This window comes from Aethalodelphis obliquidens, unplaced genomic scaffold, assembly GCF_003676395.1.
Source record: "Aethalodelphis obliquidens isolate GAN/ISIS:26980383/991018 unplaced genomic scaffold, ASM367639v1 scaffold19, whole genome shotgun sequence".
NCBI lineage: Eukaryota > Metazoa > Chordata > Mammalia > Artiodactyla > Delphinidae > Aethalodelphis > Aethalodelphis obliquidens.
In genome coordinates, this window is record NW_020837963.1 from 25,944,422 (window position 1) to 25,965,437 (window position 21,016).

The following is a 21,016-nucleotide window of genomic DNA, read 5'->3' on the forward strand; positions in this document are numbered from 1 at the left end:
TGGCTGCTGGCAGCAAAGTGGCTCACATCGGATATTAGCACAGGCTTCCCTGGTGCGGTCGACATTTCAGCCACACAAGTCCTTTTAATGCCATCTTTATCTGCTAGGCGATGCATGAAATCTACTTTCGGTTTTAGAACTGCTCATGACCTTTGACCCCTTTAGTGGAGACACAATGTGACCTTTCTATTGTCATCAGCTTTCATTCTCCTGAAAACTCTATGAATTTTTATTACAAGTTTTTTTTTAAGCCAAGCTGAGTCTTCAACAAATTACTTGACACAGATGAGATGAAGCCGTTGAGGTGAGCCAAGGTTTGCAGCCCGCGTGCGAGCCCAGCCTCTGTCCTGCGGTGCCGTACACCAGTAACTGCTGAGCCTACTACTGGATAAATACGTCATTTTATGGAACATTGATTGTTCTATAAACCCAATGGAGTATTATGCTCTATGAGCAAACCATTTAGATTGTGTATAGAGCACAGAAAATGCCATATTCAGGATGGTGCTAAAAGTGCCATTTGTGTATTTTATGGATGTCATTACAGGGGAAACTTCTCTCTGTAGGCCCTGTTTACTGCAAAATTTTTTAGTCTGTAATGACATTTTTCATTCACAACGTATGCCTTCAAGAGAGGGGGCCTTGTTTTATTTGTTTCATTTGAGTTTACTGCACAAATTCTGTACGGTTTAATTAAATGTAAGCTTAACAAAAGCATAAGGTATTTATTCTGTGAGAAAAAATGATGACAGTAACGAAAGAATAACACACACACACAAAAAGGAAGTAGTCAGGTAGTAAACCCTATTTGTAGCTTCCCAGCAGCTCAGCAGACAGCAGAACAGAGCCATTAGCACGGTTCCGGGGAGCATGAGTCTGCAGCCTAACCCCTCTGCTCCTGCGTGACGGAGCTTGTGTTTTCAGCTCTGGAGATGTCCTCTTCAAAGGGGACAGGTGAGAAGGCACTGAGCTCCACAATAATCTTCTGGAGAAGGGAGCCTAATTAGAAAGCATCTCCCTGAAAACAGCTCCTCAAACCACGCCCCCCCCCAAAAAAGAACTCTTTTCATTTCAACCGAGTTGTAAACTTTCAATGCGTTGAGCTATGGGAAGGCAGTAAAATACCTCTGTACTCATGAAAGAAAGCAAACAAGCAGTGAGTTGGGATTTCATACACAGGCATAAGGCTGCATTTCACCTGCATTTGCACCTTCTACACAAAGCTACTTATTGTCCTATTGGAAACAGATCCAAAAAAGACTGATTTAGACACATTATTTGATTAGCTACTATTAGCATACTGAAATCCTACGTTGTCTTTGAAAACTGTCAAGTGTAGTGTAAATAATATGTTGATTATCGTGCTTCATTAAAGATTTGCGCAGTTTTGGAGCAATAACAGTGACTAAGCGGTTAAGGATAAAATCTGTACAGACCTGCTGTGTTCCAGATACTGTATCCATCTGGCCATTTGCATTAGTGAGCGTTACAGTTCATAGTTACTAGAAAGATCTCAAAAATTGAAGTTGACGTGCCCAGTAAATTCTTGGTCATAGCCCGGTCAGAATGTAAAGTTACAGAAGAGATTCACATTAGTTTAAATGACACTTGAACTTCTACATAGCTCAACATTAATTCATTATGGGCGAAATGGAAGTCTTCAGTGGGTGAATCTTTTTCAATCTGATTGAGGCTGTTACATTTTATAGGTGCTATTTTTCAAAGCAGTACTGACAGCACTCGAAGTTATTAAATTGCTGAATCAAAGATAGACCTGCACTCACGTTTATGAACTGCGATGGGCTCCCTGGGCTCGGGCTGAGCTGAGGTGAAGATGTTGATGATGAGCTTTGTCACACCCCATAGTGACAGCAGTATTTACCCACGTAGTTCACTTAATGGTCTGGACGTGGCTTAACCCACCTCCGGATTCAGATACAGTCAGTAAGTAGTTCAGAATGGCATAATTATCAGTGCCGCACGGGATTCAGAGGATAATTCTGCACCCAAGAGGTTTCGCGTCCAGTTGCAGACTGAAGAAGGGAATTGCCTGGACTCAAGCCTGTAGCATTTCCCTGAGAGAATACCAAAGAGCAGGGTATCTGTTCTCTCCCAGCTACAGTAGTTCCTCCTCTTTTAATGTAAGGGCAGTAATCAGGTAGGGACGGGGGAGGGTGATTTGAAGGATGCCTTATTTATGTTTTGTATCCATATTTCTTTTTTTCTCCCAAACTCTAAACTGAAAATGACCTTCGATTTAGAGAATGGGCAGAAACAAACTGGATCAGGTTCAGAGTGTAAGGAAGGCACGGGCAGTGTTCCATCCACGGTAGAAACGTAGAGGCAAGGGGAGGAGTTGCAGGCCTAGCAGAGGAAGACGTTGGCAAGTATGGTAGACAGGAGATCTTGGGGTCCTAGCAGGTGGCAACTTGAGCAGAGATGGTGACACTCACCAGGTGAGACCCAGGCCTACATGGAGGGGTGAACTCAGAGCCCGTGGGGTGCCTCACCCATCGGGCAGGCCTTCTGCTCCTACGCTGAGCCCCGTTCTGACCTCTTTGACGGGAGATAGTTCAGGAAGATTAAAGTTCAGAAAATGCCCACACGATTAGGTTAAAGCATACGGACCACAGGTGATTCAGCCCTTTTCTCGTAGGGTCTGAGTGGTTTAACCTGATCTCATGCTTATCTTCTGAACTCTGATCCTCCTGAGGGTCCCATGGTGAAGGGTGTGTTTTCCTTTTGTAAAGCAGAGGGTCACGGGGAGGTGGAGGGGATATCTCTAAGGCAGGCACATCCCTGGGCAGGTGAGTTTAGACACACTGGGCTGATTCCCTAAAACTCTCCATCTGCTCACATAACCTTGGGCCAGCCTGCAGAGCCCCCGGGGTAGGATTCCCAGTGTGGGGACTGCTGCCCTGTGCCGTGACCGCCTGGCACCCCGCAGTGGGTGCTCGGTGGCTGCCTGCCACTGAACACCTCTGTCAGAGCTGGCTGGGAGCCTGGTTGTGTGGTCCCCATTGTCCCCCCCTTTCCTAGGAGGGTAAACAAGAGAAAGCCATAGTTAGGGAGATCATTTAGCTGGAATCGGCGACATTTGGGACCGTCCTCTGGGAAGGTTTGAACAGCTTTTAAGATGTGATGGTAGGGACTTCCCTGGTGGTCCAGTGGTTAAGACTCCGAGCTTCCACTGCAGGGCGCATGGGTTCGATCCCTGGATGGGGAACTAAGATCCCACATGCTGCAGCCAGAAAAAAAAAAGATGGTTTATGTTGGCCTGGTTGGTGCGGGCACGGCTGGGCCTGGTTCACCCGCCGCTGACGGCCCAGCCCCGAGCAGCGTCCGCTGGGCCCAGTGTTCCACATTCTCTGAATGAGCAAACAGGATTTTCTGCTCCTGGGGATGGTCCCATTGACCCACAGGTCTTTTCCTGACCACGGAGTCTATGGTTCCATGAGCTTTCTAAGATTCGCCCTATAGAGAGTTCTCTGAGAAAGAATAAATGTTAATCGTTCCTAATCTTTGCTTACAAAAATGGATTACTTACACATTTCACTTCCTCACTAGGAATCAGAGCCTCGGAGGCTGAAAGTACATGGTGTACAGAAAATCAGTCCCGAGGACGCACCCCAAGCTTTGCCCCCACTGACCCCGCAGCACAGGGCCCCGGGAGACCCCGTGGCTCCCTCACCCCGACCCAGTGGGAGGCTCCCTCTGGCCTCAAGAGTTAAGGGGGATGCGGTGGCTTGACTTCCTGAGACTTCTGACCTGTGAACCTGTGGACGCAGAACATGAAACGTCCCAGCACACACAGAATGGGCCAGGAGTTTGCATTTTTATAACTTCACACATGATTCGCAATCCGGGACTATTGCCTACAGTCTGGATGTGAGCCTGCTATGTCCTCTTGGTAAATATGATTTAACAGCTTCTGTGGTTCCTGCCTGAGATGCTGTACCTGCTGAAAGGCAGGCCTTGTCTGGGTCTTTGCTTAAAGTGGACTCTGTATTGAAAGAAATGCTTTCATACGGACTGGCACCAACACAGTAAGCAAAATTGTTGTCTTATGTTTAAGGGATGTTAGCAATAATAATCTAATAAGTCTTAATCCTTTTTTCTCCTTTGGTAAGGGTAAAGTGTGCTTTTCTTTAAAAAAGGACCTACATGAGGGAGACTAAAGTGAAATATTTTTAAAAAGTGGTTTGCCATTGAGATAAAGAAATACTATAGATCATTTAGAGATCATTCTCTTACTTAGGAGGGAAGGAGGCTGTAATAAAAAACTGATAGAAAATTAAGGACTTAAGGGAGAAAATAGGAACTCTGTTTAAACTCTTTTTTATGAAGACAGAGACAACAATTTTCACTCATACTTTCCCGTCGAGTTATTAAACAAGTGTCGCCTGTGTCACAGGTGGCACTGGGGGCCGGGTGTGCACACACCCTGCAGTCCTCAGCACCCGCCCCTGCCTCTCACCCTCCCCGCATCCTTCCTCTTCCACCCTCGGTTCTGCGGCCAGAGCCTCCTTTTTGTAACAGGAGACCAGCTCAGGCCTGCAGCCCCGGGATCTGTTAGACGGGCTTGAAACTCTCAGTCTGGCGGCAGCCGCAGGCCTCTCAGGGCTGCTGTGCCTTCCTGGGCGGGCAGATGTCCAGACTTCAGATGCAGACTGAGAGGGACAGTTGCTGTCTGATGGGACCGACCATTGGGCTGAGGCCAGCAGCCTGCAGGCACTCTCTCCCCAGTCCTGCCCTCCTCTGGGCTCTCCTGACCCCTGCATTTTGCATATGCCTTTGTCCCAAGGGCTTATCTCTGCATTTTCTGAAACAGTCACAGTGTTTTCACTAAGAGGAATTTGGGGCTAGTATTTATGATAATAAATGCTGTACCCTCTGTCACAATTCTAAAACAGATGCACTCGTTTTACTTTCCTGCTTAAAAACATTCAACAGGTGTCTTCTCTCCACAGACTGTGGTCCAGATGTCTTAGTGCCTCCTGTCAGAAGAGGCCCGGAGAGCCTGGCGGGGGCCGAGCTATCTAATCCCCTAAAAGCCAGCCCAGCCCAAGACCCCGGCCCCCCAGACTCACCTCTGCTTGGCCCTGGGCTGCTCTATCTCCAGGCTCTTCCCCTTCCCAGCCCCAAGGGAGAGCTTGAATATTCCTTTCCCTCCGGCTGGCTGTGAGCCTGAGTGTGTTTATTCTCTGCTGTAGTGCTTCTCACCTTACACGATATTTAAGTCATTCAACAAACGCATCTTTGTTGAATGGTGGCTGCATGCCAGGCACTTGGCCAAACGTCACAGCGACAGAGTGGCATCGGCTCTCGTGGCTGACACGGCTGTGCACTCAGTTCTGGCCTGTCCACCGCCCCTGAGCCCTGGAAGCAGAGCCCCTGCATCTGGGCTGGGCGCCCGGGTCTCCGCCCACAGGCCTCCGGGGAAGGGGTGGGGGGTCGCGCCTGGCGGGCCAGCCGCCTTTGCCCCCAGCTTAGCACCCGACACAGAAGGTGAAACTCATAGAGCTGTGTTTATCCAGGGCTTATTTATAAATTTAATATGCAGAGCTTTCATTCTTTTTGTTGAAGAAACAAATATACTGTAGCTAATATTTGGACATTAAAAAAAAGATTTTTCCTTTGGGTTAGGAGATACTGCTACTGACTGTTACTGGTCTGCACTCACCACCACCGACTGAGTATTTTGTTAGAAATGACCGTAATTGAGAGGACTCGACCATATCCCTTCCCCAGGAGCTGAAAAGCGAAGGGAGGCCGATGAGATTGTATCCGGACAGTAGACCAGAGGTGTGGGCATCGCTCACTTACAGCACAGATGTCCTCTGTGACCGCTCTTAGCCGGGAGCACCCGTGTCAGATTCCTCCGAGCGCCCAGCGCCGGGCCGAGGCCCTGAGGCTGGGAGCCGGCTGCTCTGAGCAGCTGAGGTTCTAAAGCTTCTATGGAAGAACTGTCTTACTTTTAAGCCTGAAAGTCATTTTTCTGGACTCTAACTGGTCCCTGTCTCCCCTAGGCATCGTGTCCAAGTCCTACGAATGCCGTCTGAAGGGCCAGGGGGCCACGTTCGTGGAGACGGACAGCCCCTTCACGGCGGCCGCACTGGCGGAGGAGTCTCCGGTCAAGGACAGGCCCCTGCGGGGCAGCAGGAGGCCGGCGGCGCCGCCGGAGCCGGTGCAGCAGGTCATCATCATCCAGGGCTACGACGGGGACTTCGCCCTGGACGCCTCCGTGGAGGAGACGGCCGCGGCCACGCTGCAGACACTGGCACTGGCCGGCCAGGTGGCCCGGGTGGTGCACATCACGGAGGACGGGCAGGTCATCGCCGCGGGGCAGAGCGGGGCGCCCGTGGGCGGCGGGGCGCCCGGGCCTGGGGTGCCGGAACAGCTGGCAGACGGAGCCACGCAGGTGGTGGTCGTGGGGGCCCCGATGGAAGGCCATGGCATGGACGCGCCCCTCAGCCCCAGCGGGCCTGCAATTCAGCAGGTGACCAAGCAGGGGATTCTAGACCTGGCCGAGGCCGGCATCCCCCCGCCGGACACGGCCTCGGCCTTGGACGCCCTGCTGTGCGCGGTCACCGAGCTGGGAGGGGCGGAGGGCCGGGCCGCGGCCGAGGAGAAGGGCAGGGTCGGCCCCAGAGATGTGCTGGTCCCGCTGCCAGGGCAGGCGGCGGATCCCGCCGCAGCCCCGGCCGAGGCCCATGAGATCCACGTGTGCCACGACGTGCAGGACGGTGGCACCGCCCTGGAGCCCGCGGGGGCGCTGAGCCGCGCCGTCCGGCCCGCGGCCCTGATCGCGTCGCAGGAGCGCGCCCAGCTGGCCTTCAGGAAGGTGGTGCAGGGCGTGCTGCAGTTCGCAGTCTGCGACCCGGCCGCGGCCGGCCAGCTCATGAAGGACGGTGTCACGCAGGTCATCGTGAACGAGGAGGGCACCGTGCATATGCTGGCCCGGGAGGGCTCCCAGATCATCATGCAGGAGGCCCAGGCCCACGGCCAGCGCGTGGACCTGGCCGAGTCGGACGGCGAGATCTCGCAGATCATCGTGACCGAGGAGCTGGTCCAGGCCATGGTCCAGGAGTCCGGTGGCGGCTTTCCCGAGGGGGCGACTCATTACATCGTGACAGAACTGCCCCCGGGGGCGCAGGACGAGACGGGCGTGTACTCGCACACCGTGATAGAGACGGCCGGCTCTCAGGAGATCCTGCAGGCCGGGGCCGCACTCAGCGCCGAGGCTGTGGTCCCCGGCGAAACAGAGCAGCTGACGAGCATGGTCATATACACCCAGGAGGACTCCCCGGCGGCCGCGGTAATCCAGAGCCATAGAGAGAGCAGCGAGCTTCACGAGGCCTGAGCCCGGAGCCTTGCCCCACCCCCGGCACCGGGCGGACGCGGAGCGACCAGCACCCAAGGCGCGTGCTCCCTGCGCTCCGTTTGCAAAGCCTTCGCGACAGTGACGGCTGCTGCCCGGGAGCGCGCACAGGCTCTGGGACGGGTGACGTCCCTGCCGACCGCGCGCACGGGGCACGTGGACGCGCAGGGCGGGAGCCCGGCGCGCGTGTGGGGCGGGGCCGCCGGAGGCAGGTCTGTCTACAGTTTGGTTCTTCTCTGGATGCTCTTCCCTCTGTTCTGTCCGCTGTGCTGACGAGAAGCTAAGTTGTTTTCTTTTTCGTTCCCCCCACAAATGTTTTCCCGTTTCAGTTGTGGAAGGACTGTGCCCCAGCAGTAGAAGAGTGACAACAGTGTGTCTCATGGCTTGAGACACAGCTGCCCTTGCAGTCCAGCATGTCGCTGTTTTAACATTTTATTACACGTTTGGTTAAAAATTGCAGCTACACCTATTACCATGTCGAAGCGGTCGGCTCCTCTTCATTTTTCTGGAAATTTTAGGATCGCAGCGTCCCCAAACCAAAGGCAGCCTGTTCGTTTCATGTATGGATTTCCTCCCTTCAGGCATCGTAGGTGTGGTCATCGCCCTGGTTGCTTCTGCTTAAAAGATTCCTTCTTAAGCCTACGGTTAAGAAAAGCCTTGGCGTTTATATTCAGTTAAAATAAACCTTGGTTAAGAAAACCCAATGCTTCTAATTTTGACTTAGTTTCATACAATAAAGTCTATATGAAATGTGCACTCTGGAAAATATTGTTTGTATCAATATTTTGCTTTTATAACAAATGTTTCTTAGTGTCGATATCATATTCGCAGGATTTCTCTGCGGTTTCTGTCCACGTGAAAGAGTTGACATCAAACATTAGTGGTAGAGAGCCGTGCCCCGCAGCCTCGGCCCCGGCAGGACTGTCTGTGCTTCGCTGTGGGATCATCGCAACTGTGGATGCGAGTCCATAGCCGGCTGACTCGTGTCTTGATACGACTGCTCCTTTTCCTTTTCCAAAATTGTAAAATCATCCCCTCCCCCAAATGCAAAGGTTGTTTCTGTTCTGTTTCTCTTTTCTTTGAAATAAAATTATAGCATTAAAAGATGATGACATTTTTTTCCAGCAGCCAACCAATCAATGGGCAGCTATAAAAACTGAAGAGAACTGGCCTGCGTCTGACACTCATTTCCCTTCCCCATCTGCCCACGTCGAGTGTGCTGGGTTCCGCCCGCCATCTCTGCAGCCCAGGGCCGTTTTCTCAGTGTTTGGCACGTGGCCCAGTTAGATTCTGGTGACAGTAACGTAGTCTGTCATGCTTAGTATCTAAAAATTGAAAAGATCAGAAGGGAGGGAAGGAAGAGAAAACGGCACCGTTTTGGTCTAAATGAAAGTCCCGTTTACACCTTCCCTGAGAGGTGAGCTTGGAAACGAGCCTGGCTGGGTTGCTCAGCCGGCTACCCCTCCCCTGACCTCGTCCTCAGAGCCCTGAGTCCCGCCCATCCGAGGGCACCTCCCTTGATACAGCTGCCCCTCCAAAAAAATAAAAGGGAAAATTTCAGGTTTGACACCGTGATTCAGAACTAGCTGGGTACGACTTGCTCCAGCTGCTTAAAAACGGCCGGGCAGTTCCGCTGCTGTTCAACACCGTCGTAGGCAAACAGTGACAGCAGCAACTCCCGCGTGCTGTCGGAATGAAGGTGACCTTTACAAAATGATGCCCCTCGCCAAGCTTCTCATACACGTTTAAAAAAAAGGGGGGGGGCGCGTATGTTTTTCAGTGAGAATATTTCTTCTTGATCATTCCTCCCTTAGCTGTAGCCTGCGGCCCTTGGCTTGGACGCTAATCCCTAGCTGCGCTGAGTGCTGTATGGCTAACCTTTCTGCCGCAGTCCTGGGTGTTGACACTGACATGCTGCAGTTTACCGTTTGTGATTTATTTAGGGTAAATATGTCTCGGGTGGCATTTAATCCTTCATGAAACCAGTGTAGCCTGCAGTGTCAAACCAGCAATCACGTTGTATGCACAATGAAAGGAGCAAGCCTTTGCAAAGGAAAATTGGACCGAAGGTGTTTTCAAGGCTCCAAAGGACTGCAGAGGATTCACTAAGCTCTTGTGTCCTGTAATTACCTGTAGAGCCGGGTTAACGTGGGCTCCCTTCTCTCTCTCCCTACACAGCTGCTGGAATGTGAGGGGATTGAAGAAGCACATACACAACTGTGGGCCTCGGAATGATGAGGCGCAGCCGAGGGCGATGCGGGCGCTCTCCCCGCAGCTCAATCGTCTGCAAGGGACACACGGCGAGCCTTAGCCTTCCTGGAGGTTGGGCTGGAGAAAGTAGAACCTTAAAGAAGTAAAAAAGCAAAGCAACAGAAATATTCACTTGGAGACTGTAATCCAAAAGGAACACCTTTTTATTAAACGACAGCCAATTAAACGATTGCGCCTCCAGGACCCGTGGCGAGGAAGCCGGGACTCCCTGCCCGGATGAATCAGCCTACGGACGTGGACAATGCCGCGTGCATGGTGGAGAGTCGCCGCAGCGCCGTCTCCGTACGAAGAAAGCTCTAGCCGCATAAGGTCACAAGGGAAGTGCGTGGCTCAGACAGGCATCCTTCCGGATGCCTCTGGCCTCACTGAACAGTAGGAGCCGAGCGGGGGGGGCTTCTCCAAATCAAGTCCTACCCCACACAACACCCAAGCAGACAGACCCACATCACCTGAGAGGCAAAGCACACTCCTCTTGCTTCCTGATTTGCTTTGAAGAACCCAGTAAATGTGATAAGATGCTGTCAGCGTAGCACTGAAAGTTCCATTCATTTATCAACTCAACCCAGACACGTGGACCCCAAGCCCTAGAAGACAGCCCGGAGGAGCCTCAGTGGATCTTTGCTCAGTCACCTAACAGGTCATGCAGAAGACCCCGCGGAGGTCCAGGCCTGGCCCTGGCCACGCCCAACTGCGCCGCTCGGACCCACCACCCCGCTGAGCAGCAAGGGCCCCGCTGCCTAGTAGCACCGCGTCTAGGAAATCCTGTGACCAATGGGCAGAATTTGTATCTCTCGGTTCTATCAAATCTTTTGTTATCCCGAACATGAAATAATGGCATAAGGAAGGAACTGAAGTACCAGCTTAGACTTCTAACCCAGAGTAGGTTCTAGGAAGAAAATTAGGAAAGAAGAAAGGCCCTTCATTGAGCAAACTACAAAAAGAGCTGTTAAGTTCTCACTCCTTTTACTGTTTAAGATTAGCCCATTATTTAAGAGAGCGCCCAGCGCACGTAAGCAACCGCCTCCTATTCCATCTTGCTGAAGAATACAATCCGTTTTCTGCTCCTCTAGGGCGATATCATTTTACATGAAGAAAGAAGTTCGCTCAGATGGCAGTTATACGTTTCGGAAGCACCTTCTAATCAGGCTTTGGTGATTCATTATTAGCTTCAGCGGGCGATCCATCTGACATGTAAGGGGAAAAAATTAGCAGCTGTCACTGCGTGATGAGTTAATTTCCTGATAGGCCTGACACTGAAAAGCCATTTGGAGACGTGGCAGCGGCTGACGGGAAAACCTGGCGCCGCTTTCCAATTGGAGAGAGAAAGCACGGCCGGGCCTGGGCGGCGGCGGCGACGGCGGCAGCGGCGCGCGGGCAGAGTGTGGCCAGTGCGCAGGCGCCCTGCGCCCTCGCCCCGGGGCGGTCCTCGCATGCGCCCGCGAGCCCGCGGAAGGACCCGGCGCCGGTCGTCTTCACGCAGAGGGGAGAGCGTGATGGTCTCCTCTTGGTGGTCCCCTTGGCAGTTTTCATAATTGGAGGTCGGGCTTTCAACTGTGGGATAATGGTTTGTCGCCATGAAAAGTAGCCCCGTGAAATAAATATGTGGAGACTCTGGAGGAGGGAATGAAGGTGAGGTGGCAACGGGCGGCCCAGGTGGCTCGCGGTCAGTGAACCCGGGACCCGGCCTCCCTCCAGTCCTGCTCGTGAACTGCGCTTCCCCAGGGGCCCCCATTTCCGGCCAACAAGTTGGGAGAAAACCCCGAACATTTTCTAATACAGGGAGGATGGAAATTAGGAACAGAGAACTCAGTATAAGACCAACTTGTCACCAGGAGGGACGCGCATGGTCTTCGTGGAGGCAGGTACTTGATGAAGAATTCGCGTGCAGGATTCTAGGATGGGGACCAGAGCTGTTGGCACCTGCGCCCGTCTGCGTGCCGGCAAGGCGACAAGTGCACAACGTTATGGAAATAAGGGGAAGTCACTTAAGCACTGTTTTGCCTTCTTGGATTCTGGTCTGTAAAATCACTGAAGCAGAGGCCTCGTGAGGAATCTTCGCCTCGAGAAATAAGCATGAGATAGAGAACCTGGTGGCTCCAGCTCAGCCTAGGATCCCGGTGTCTCCAGCGCAGTTGGACGCGGAGGGTGTGGGACAGCGCAAGCCCGGCCAGGAGACGGACAGAACCACCTGTTCAGTCACGTGGTCACAAAGGCCCATTAGGAGAATTAAGTAAATCCATTATAAATCTCTCAGTCAAGGAATCTTTTACTTACTCCATGGCCCTGCGTTTTCAATACCTTTTAATAAATTCTTTTAAAATGACCTAATTTCAACATGACTTTCAGCATCATGAGAAGGTAATTTATCACCGGGGTAAACAAGAGCACATGGAACAGTCCACACTGTCGCTGCATTTCCAGTTCGCTCCAGAATGGCTCGCGTTACTCTTCAAATGACTTTTTAAGTAGAGGGATAAAAGCAACATGAAGTAAACGTTTGTGTTTTAATTTCCAAACTGGGTTCGTGTTTGGAGATGAGGAGCTTTGTTCAGGCTTATCTGGGGCTGCCAGCTGCCCCAGGCGTGGGAAGCGGTCAGGGCAGTGTTGGCTGGGAAGGGGTCCCCTTAGCAGGATGGCCTTTGTCCTCTGGCCCTGCTGCTCCCCAAAGCCTCAGCGGACCTTCAGAGCCACCCTGACCCATCTGAAAATGGGGCCAGAGCCCTAAAGGAAATGCAGCCGCCTGGCTGGGTTCGCCTTCCGCCTCTGCCCCTGTTGCAGGTCACCGAGGTGAGGATGCTTGCGCGTCAGAGCTGCCCGGTGTGGCCTGTTACGGAGCCTGGCTTTACAGCGAGGCACTTTCCTGCTAACAGTGGTGCAGTCACAGGCATCTTGCAAGCCGGTTTCTCGCCCTCATGGAGAAGAAGGCCCCGAGAGGCGAGGCTGGGCTCTGGCCACGACACGAGATGTTAACTGGAGCGCACCCCGTCCCCGTGGATGTGATTTCTGGGCAGGTGCGAAGTGAGGGCTGTCCACCTGCTCCCTGCTCTGTGCGCTTCACGGAGCTCAGATGGCTTATCCTTTGTCTCTGCTTCCCCAACAGAGCGTCAGTTCAAGGGCAGTGTCACCTTTGCCCTCAGCTATGAGCGTAGACTGGGACACCGTGGGCCCTCAGCTGGTCATCGTGAGTGAGTGGGTAAATACATGAGTTCTCTATTCTGCAGTTTTCCTCATTTTTATCTTCGCCTTCCTTTCTGTTTTTTTTAGTCATAATTTTCTCAAATAACAAAAATCTTTGGCGTGAATTGAGCAGTAGATGCCGTGTGAACAGAATTCTTATTGATCAAGTGGCTCAACACACATTTCTCTACTTATTTCCACCTTTTGCTGGGATTTCTTGATGAGGAAGGTCCTGAGACCAAACCTCATGACAAATACTGAGTTGAGTTCACGCATGGTCGTGTCGTACATGTCAAGGTGGCTTTTGAGCTTTTTGTCAGCGGGAGTAGATGGCAGAAGATTTCCTCTTGGTTCGTGATTACCATAATCTAAGGGAAGCCTAACAGTCTGTGCCTGTGGACCCCCGGCTAATTGTGCTCTGTTCTTTTAAAATTAGAATTCTGTGCGCTTATCCCCATTTCTTGCTAGTAGCCCTGAGGTCCTGGGCCAGTGCTATTTATTCCACCCATTATTCCTTCCTTGACGCCAGGAGAAGAAATCCTGGTGTTCTTGGTGGTCTTGAATGATCATGACTTTTCCTTTTCTGGAGGGGGATCTTTGTGGCAGCAGGACATGCAGCCCCGACCGTGAGCCTGCTGTTACACACAGCTGCATCCCTGATGCGGCCTGAGATGAAGCTGGTCCATTAGAGACCAGAGAGAAGCACCAACAGGAGGAAAGTAATACCAGGTTTCTCTGATTCCAGAAAGGCACACGCTCATGCCTCAGTACCTCTGAAATCGGGAAGCTTCGATAGTGGCTTAGATCCAGCCACATGTCTTTACGGAGCAGGTCTTAGGGGGAGAAGTCTTGGGGGATCCCTTGGAAAGAACAACAGTTATCCAGCAACCCCTGACGCTGAACTTCCAGTCACTTTTCATGGTCTAAGGAAGAAGGCTTATGCTCACAGCCGCGGATGCATCCGGACGGGGCGGGACACATCTGGGTGGGTCCCTTTGCCAGGGACCTGAGGGGTCCCACAGTGCAGTCCTAAGTGGGACAGCTCCAGTGTGGATGGTGTCACAACTAGGGGTACGGGGTGCTACTGGCATCTAGTGAGTGGAGGCCAGGGATGCTGCCGGAGCCCTGCGGTGCCGGGACAGCCCCCCTCAGACCGCCAGCAGGGCGCTGCCGTGGCTGGGAGGGCGACCCTGCTCCGCGTGCACGTGCTCTCTGCCGCTCTCTGCCCGCCAGGCCCTTGGCGTGGACCTTGGGGTAGCCTTGCCTGCAGCAGGAAGGCCTGCACCGAGCTCGCCGGCCTGCTGGGTGAGTGTGTTCACAGGCTGGCCTGAGTCCTCCGAGGGGACAGGAGACCTGGGGTTGGACCCCTCACCACCCCCACCGCCCTCGGGCCAGCCTCTCCTCTCCCTCTTCCTGCCGCACTTTCCCGTTCTGCTGGAGCGTTCCCCGGCCTTCCCTGCCCTGTGCACCTGCACACGTCCAGGCCCCCGGCAGCAGGCTCCCTCACCCCGCCCACAGTCTGGTGGATGGGAGCAGGCAGCAGAAGCCCTGGTTCCCGCCCCACCATCTGAAGGCAGACGGTGACTTGCTGCTTCTTCCCTGAGCAGCTCCTGGGCAGCAGGTCTTCGAGGGTTCCCTGCCCTGCATCCAGGATGCTGACGGGAGGCACAACCCTGTGTCCTGGTCCCTGAGGTCAGCGCACTGGTGTCCCTCTTGGCACGCGGCAGCAGCGGCGGCTTGCAGGTGCTGTGTGATCCAGACGCTGACCCAGGCAGGTTTCCGCTGAAGGGACGGAAGGCAGGGGACTGCTGGCTCATCTCGGCTTTCCCTGGATGCTTCTCTCCTCCATTTACTTCTCCACTTGTGAGAGCTGGGATCTGCTCACTGATGCGTGTTCCTGTGTTTTCCTCTCGTGAATGTGATTTGGGTTTTCCAGGCCCCGAGCCCACCCTGGGCCCCTGAATCCCAGAAGAAGGCCAGCCCCGGGATGCCGTGGTGGGGACTCCCCCGAGGGAGATGCAGGTGGAGCCAGTCCGGCCGGAGGCCTGGGCCCCTGGGATGGGGGTGAGGGCTGTCCAGGCTCAGGCCTGGGGAGGGCAGCTGGAGAAGCGGCCCAGACACCAGCGTCTCTCCTGAAACGGCCTCCTCTCCCTGACCCCTCCCCTGTGGACCCTGTGGAGGGCAGGACTCCCGCTGGGAGGCGGCGCCCACTAACCCGCATGCCCCTTGAGGGCTGGGTTCTGCGCAAGCCATCTTTGCAAAGGTCGCCATCGCTTTTCAGGCCCAGCAGCTGTGCCTCTGAAAGTGGAAGAGCACTCTTGGGGGTCTTGGGTTCTGACGGAGGGGTCGTCCCGGGGGGTCCCTGGGAAGATGCAGCAACGGCCCAGGAGCAGTTCTGGGGCCACCACGTGGCCTGTGAGTGGCCGTTGTGCTCCGTCCCGCCCCCTGCTCCCTTCCTCATTGTTCTGCACAGGAAGCTGGGCCCTCGCTCCTTCGGAGGCACAGCCAACCCTACACCAAGCCCCGACGTGTGGGACCTGTGGCAGGAGGGCTCCCCAGGCGCCAGCACCCCTCGGGGGACAGCCTCACGGGCAGGCGCGGGCAGAGGCCCGGGGCGGCGGGCTGTGTGCCTCAGGCTGTCCACTCCCGACATGTGCAAGTATACACATTATCTACGTATGTTATGCACCAGTAGTGTAACTGCACAAACACGAAAATAGAGCCAGGAATGAAGGTAAACTGTGTTTTATTGCTTGGCTGACGGAAAAGGCTATATACTATCGTTACATATTAGGGCAGAATTCCCCTTTTCAAAAAGTGAGTGTCAACGGATATTCAATAAATTGGCCAGACCTCGAGCTACAGCGGTGTCGGCTGGCATGGAGCTCGCAGCGCGAGGAGGAAGAGGGTGGGCTCAGCCCCTGGGCCCGCGTCTCTGGGACCGTCTCCAGCCCCTGGTCTGCAGCACAGCTTGCGAGGCTTAGCTTGGTGAAGACCACGACCCCTGATCTGGAGGCCACCGGGCCAGGCACGGGGGAGCTGCGTCGTGAGGCACTGCGCCGTCTGCTCTGTGGGCCTGGCTCTGCCCTCGGCACCTGTGACCGCAGGTGACAAGCTGCCCCGGTGAGGCAGCGTCCCCGTCCACGGGTTCTCTTTGATTTTTTAATAACAACACGTATCAGTAGACGTTCTGTTTTCTTTCTGTACCCACTGGATCGTGGGCACCCACTCTGGTGACCCCCCCCCCCAGAGCGCCCCCAGGTCCAGCGCCTCCCCTTCCGCTCTCGCCGCCCTTTGACCCTCAGAAGGTGCTGAGCCAGGAGCCTCAGTCGCGCTGAACGTTCGCGGGCAGGAGAGGAGCCGGGCCTGGCGGCCTGTGGTCTTCCCCTGGCTCGCCCCGCCGCGCCACCCCACCGCCAGGCAGCCGAGTGGGGCTCATCAGCAGGGGTCACGGTGTACGCAGACTCCGTGAGGGGACCTGCCAGCCTGGACTTCTTGGACTCGGCTGGGCATGAGGACTGAACACAGACCTGCGTGTGTCCCCTGACCCAGACCCGCAAAAGAAAGCCAAGGGATAGCAAGGTGAGATCCTACGAAGACGCAGGGAGTGAGGGCGGCGGGCGAGAGCAGAGGCAAAGATGGGCTTGGGGAAGGTGGGGGTGGGAGGGTGGAGCTAACGGAGGGACATGGAGAAAGCAGGTCCTCGCCAGCAGTCGGGGCTCCCAGTCAGCAGGGGGCCGCTTGTGTTCCAGAATCAGGAGACGCTGGGGCATCCGTGCTGCAGGTGGAGTGGCCTGACCTCCACAGCCAGGCGGCGCGCCTCCCCCACTTCCTAATCCAAGGGTCGACTGGAAGCTTTTTCTGCCAGAGGAATCCAACCGGGGAAGCTCTGGAGCTGGGCGCACAGCAAGGACTGGGGGTGCCGTGCGAAAAGTGGGGTCAGGGGACAGTCTGTATACTGAGAACCACCTTCCCAGTCTCGCCCCTGCTGGGCTCCGGCGCAGTGGAGACCAAATAAGTGACCCCTGCTAGAAGACCAGAGGATTCTTTTCTGGAGAAACAGAATCGCCCCAGAGGGAAGACCTCCATGGACAGATGTGGACGGATTTCCCAGTGAAGAAACCAACCACTGTCAGATCACTGCAGCCTCCGTGCAGCACTCCAGTATCGGCGAAAGACCAAGGAGCAACGTGAATCAAAAAGAAAAAAAATAAGAAGGGGGAAAAGGAAGAAATTCAGCAGAAACATATTTAAAGGGGACGTCCAAAGCTGCAATTTGATAATAAGGGAATGCACGTTTCCATGAAATAATAACAAATGTCTGTATTTTTAAAAAGTAACAAGAAAGAACTCCAGGAACTTAAAAGCAAAGTAGATGCCATTTTTAAAGGCTCGTCAAAAGGTTGGAAGGTAACATCAAGGAAAGCTCTCAGAAAGTGAGACCAAAAGACACAGGAATTGAATATAGAGGAGATCCAACAAATCAGAAAATTAAAATATCCATACGGGGGAATCTGAAACAAAGAGAAGTTCTAGAAAGGGAAAATGGGGGAAAGGAAAAGAAAGAAATTATCAAAGAATTAATCCAAGAAAATTTATCAGACTGAGGGATACGAGCTTTCAGCTTGAAAGACCCATTAAGTGCTTAGCAAAATGAATGAAGAGGACCATACTAGGCATATCAACATGGAATTTCAGAAGCCCAGAATATGCAATACTGAAAGCTGTCAGAAAAAAGTGACAGATCACACAAAGGAAGTCAAAAGAACGTCATCAGACTTCTGAAAACAGTTCTGAATACTGGAAATCAAAAAAGGGATATCTTCAAACTCTTTAGGGAAAATTTTATTATCCAAGAATTGTATATCCAGCTGAACTATCAATCAAGTAGAATGGTACAATAAAGACGTGTCAGATGTGTAATCTCTCCAAAGGTTTGCCTCCCGTGTGCCTTTTTGCATGAAGCTGCTGAAACACATGCTCTTGCAGAAGGCAGATTCGTCTTGAGATTCAGGGACAGAAGATCAACCTAGGAGCAGCAAAGGGAATTTCCAGGATTCGTATTAGAGCAGGTAAAAGGAGGGCTCTACGAGAAGAAGAACAGGAGGGATGGATGACTTGGTGTATTCATTTGTATGGAAAATATGTTCAGAAAGTTTGGATAGTTTGGAAAGAATGAGTGACGGCATATTAAAAATCTAAGCTGGTAAAAACGATGAGGTAATATTAACGCCAGTAAAAACTAAACAAGTGTATAAGAAAGAAAATCGAATCACCTGGTTCATCAACGAACAATATTTACATAGTCACAATGCTGATACTGAAGATGAGTGTAATAAAAATGCTACTATAATTAAGCTGGGAGGATAGAGGGAAGGAGGTGTTTAAGATGAGGGTACGAAATCCTCTGTCCTAACGGGAAGTTAACAGACTGGTGTCTCCAGCCTGCGCATCAGTTTGACTGTCAACAGACTGCAACAGACTTCTCCCCGAGAAGGCAAACGAGCACAGTTACTGGCTCCCTCCTCAAGATCAGCCCTGGAGAAACCGGGAAGGGCCTGAGGAGGTGGCAGCAGCCCTTCGTTGGGCTGTTTTTTGTTTATTTATTTATTTATTTATTTTAGCATCTTTATTGGAGTATAATTGCTTTACAATGGCGTGTTAGTTTCTGCTTTATAACAAAGTGAATCAGTTATACATATACATATGTCCCCATATCTCTTCCCTCTTGCGTCTCCCTCCCTCCCACCCTCCCTATCCCACCCCTCTCGGTGGTCACAAAGCACCGAGCTGATCTCCCTGTGCTATGCGGCTGCTTCCCACTAGCTATCTATTTTACGTTTGGTAGTGTATATATGTCCATGCCACTCTCTCACTTTGTCACAGCTTACCCCTCCCCCTCCCCATATCCTCAAGTCCATTCTCTAGTAGGTCTGTGTCTTTATTCCCGTCTTACCCCTAGGTTCTTAATGACCTTTTTTTTTTCTTAGATTCCATACATATGTGTTAGCATACGGTATCTGTTTTTCTCTTGAGCTGGCTGTTTGCGTGGAGAGGGCTGAGCTCGGGGTCACAGGGCCGCCACCGCCGTCGCTTAAGGAAAACTTGGAGAAGCAGTGAAAGCCGCCTCTTGTGCTGCACGCGCCTCTGACCCCTCACTGCAGGACCCCGGGGCTGACCTCACACTGTGGGTGCAGAGGTGCTCAGGACGGAGGGCCCAGCCTCAGGGCCCTGCGGCTTAAACCCAGCACTTCCTGCTTCAGGGCTGCTGCTTCCTTTAGTATTTGAAGAGCTGTAGTTGTCTGAATATTGAAAAAAAAAAAAAAAAGTAAATACACTTAATGATGATGTAGGAAGGGAATAGTTCTGTGTTAAAAAAAAAAGAAAAACTGACCCTTCCTCCATCCAAGAAGCCAAGCGCACTGAATTGATTCCCATTTGACTTGACGTCTGCCCTGCTGCCCCTCGGGATGAGCCCATCGAGGCCTGACGGCATCGGGGAAGTGCCGGGTCACCGGCCATGGAGCGGGATGTGTCCAAACAGAGAGAGTTCTTCGGTCCACAGGCTGTGGGATGAAAGCATGTCGTTTCCCCAGTTTCTGGTGTACATGTTGGAAATCCTGCCCTCCCACCCCCCTTGGCTATTGGAAAACAATTGAGTCTGTTGCTTCAAATGGACTGATGATAATTCCTACCAATTAACCGTATAATAATCATCTCGGCCATGTCTAGTTATCTGAGCAAGAGACTAAATTACATACTATTGCACACCAAATAACTTTCAGAATATGTATTTAAATAGTCAGAAGCCACCAGTAGACTATTCACATCTCAAATGGTTTCATTGACGTACTCTGCCATCTTGAGTCTATTTACACAACTCAGTTAGAGGGTGTAAAACAGGGGGAAGATGGGAAATGTGTATGTACCGTAACCAAGAAAGGAAGGAGTGATCCTCAGGAGGGGAGAGCTACGTGGATGGAAGATTTCAGCCGTGTCCTGACGTTGGTCAGCAGCACTCAGGTAGCAAAATGGCGTTAGGCTCGGTCTTAAGTCTCCCGAATGCTCTGGCGTCTGACAGTGTTGTTACTGTTGCTTGTTCCTGGCTGAGTGTAGGCTGGCTTCACGTGTGACCCATCTCTGAATTTTGTTCAGTAGCCGGTGGCCGTGCTGTTGACCTTTGGGACTCCCCAGGGCTCTGATTCGGGTTCTGGATCCGCAGAAACACGTTGTATCAGGCGTGTGGCCTTTCGGGTCATAGTCTCCTTCTCTAGATGCAATGTGCTAACAGCAGCTTCCAGCAGCTGGCGGACCTGGCGGAGTTGGGGCGACGGCCCTGCTGATGGGCCAGCAGGGTCAGGGCGTGGGTGGGAGGCTCTGTTTCCTTGGCGTCGTGCTTCATGGGAAGGGACCTGCACTGGCATAAGATCCTGGTCTCCCTTCCGCCACAGTGTTGTGGCGCACAGTGCTGTGACGCACGTCGGGGGGAAGTTTGGAGGAACTGGCGATTCACTTTCTTCTCGAACCTCTTCTATCCTAAGTAACCGTCTGCTCTGCTGCGCCAGACTTTCCCCACGTGGGTGGGCTGCCCAAGGCCTACACTGCTTGGGAGGGGTGGGTGGGCAGGGGGCAGGCCGTCGGGCAGGCTAGTAACCCTTGTCAGCCTCGGATCCAAAGCCCAGCCCTTCAATCCGCGTGTTAGTGATAAAGCGGACTCGTCTTTGGCATCTTACTTCTCAGCTGGTTCTGAACTCGGAAGAAAAAGAAAAGGACATTAATTTTTTTTTTTTTGCGGTACGGGGGCCTCTCACTGTTGCGGCCCCTCCCGTTGCGGAGCACAGGCTCCGGACGCGCAGGCTCAGCGGCCATGGCTCACGGGCCCAGCCGCTCCGCGGCATGTGGGATCCTCCCGGACCCGGGCACGAACCCGCGTCCCCTGCATCGGCAGGCGGACTCTCAACCACTGCGCCACCAGGGAAGCCCAGGGCATTAATTTTTGACGCTTTACGTCCCCAGAGTGTAGACTTCTATTATGGACCTGAGCATTTGATTTCCTCCCCACGATAACAGCAGTAAGTGACAGGGACAGTCCTCCGATTTCCACCCCAAAGACCTGGGTCCCAACGCTGAGAAGAGTTGAGAGACATGGAGAGAATCCCAGTGCCACCCAGACGCACCACCGGAGAG

At 53.0% G+C, this 21,016-nt stretch overlaps 1 protein-coding gene across 1 annotated transcript in view; it reads left to right on the forward strand.

Moving 5' to 3' along the window:
- The window catches only part of ZNF407 (zinc finger protein 407), a 421,124-nt gene extending 412,790 nt beyond the window's left edge, over positions 1-8,334 (forward strand). Inside the window, exon 9 of the mRNA XM_027118761.1 lies at positions 6,030-8,334. Coding sequence (XP_026974562.1) covers positions 6,030-7,363 — 1,334 coding nt within the window. The 3' untranslated portion in view covers positions 7,364-8,334. The remainder of the gene's footprint in view (positions 1-6,029) is intronic.
- The last annotated feature ends 12,682 nt before the right edge of the window (positions 8,335-21,016 follow it).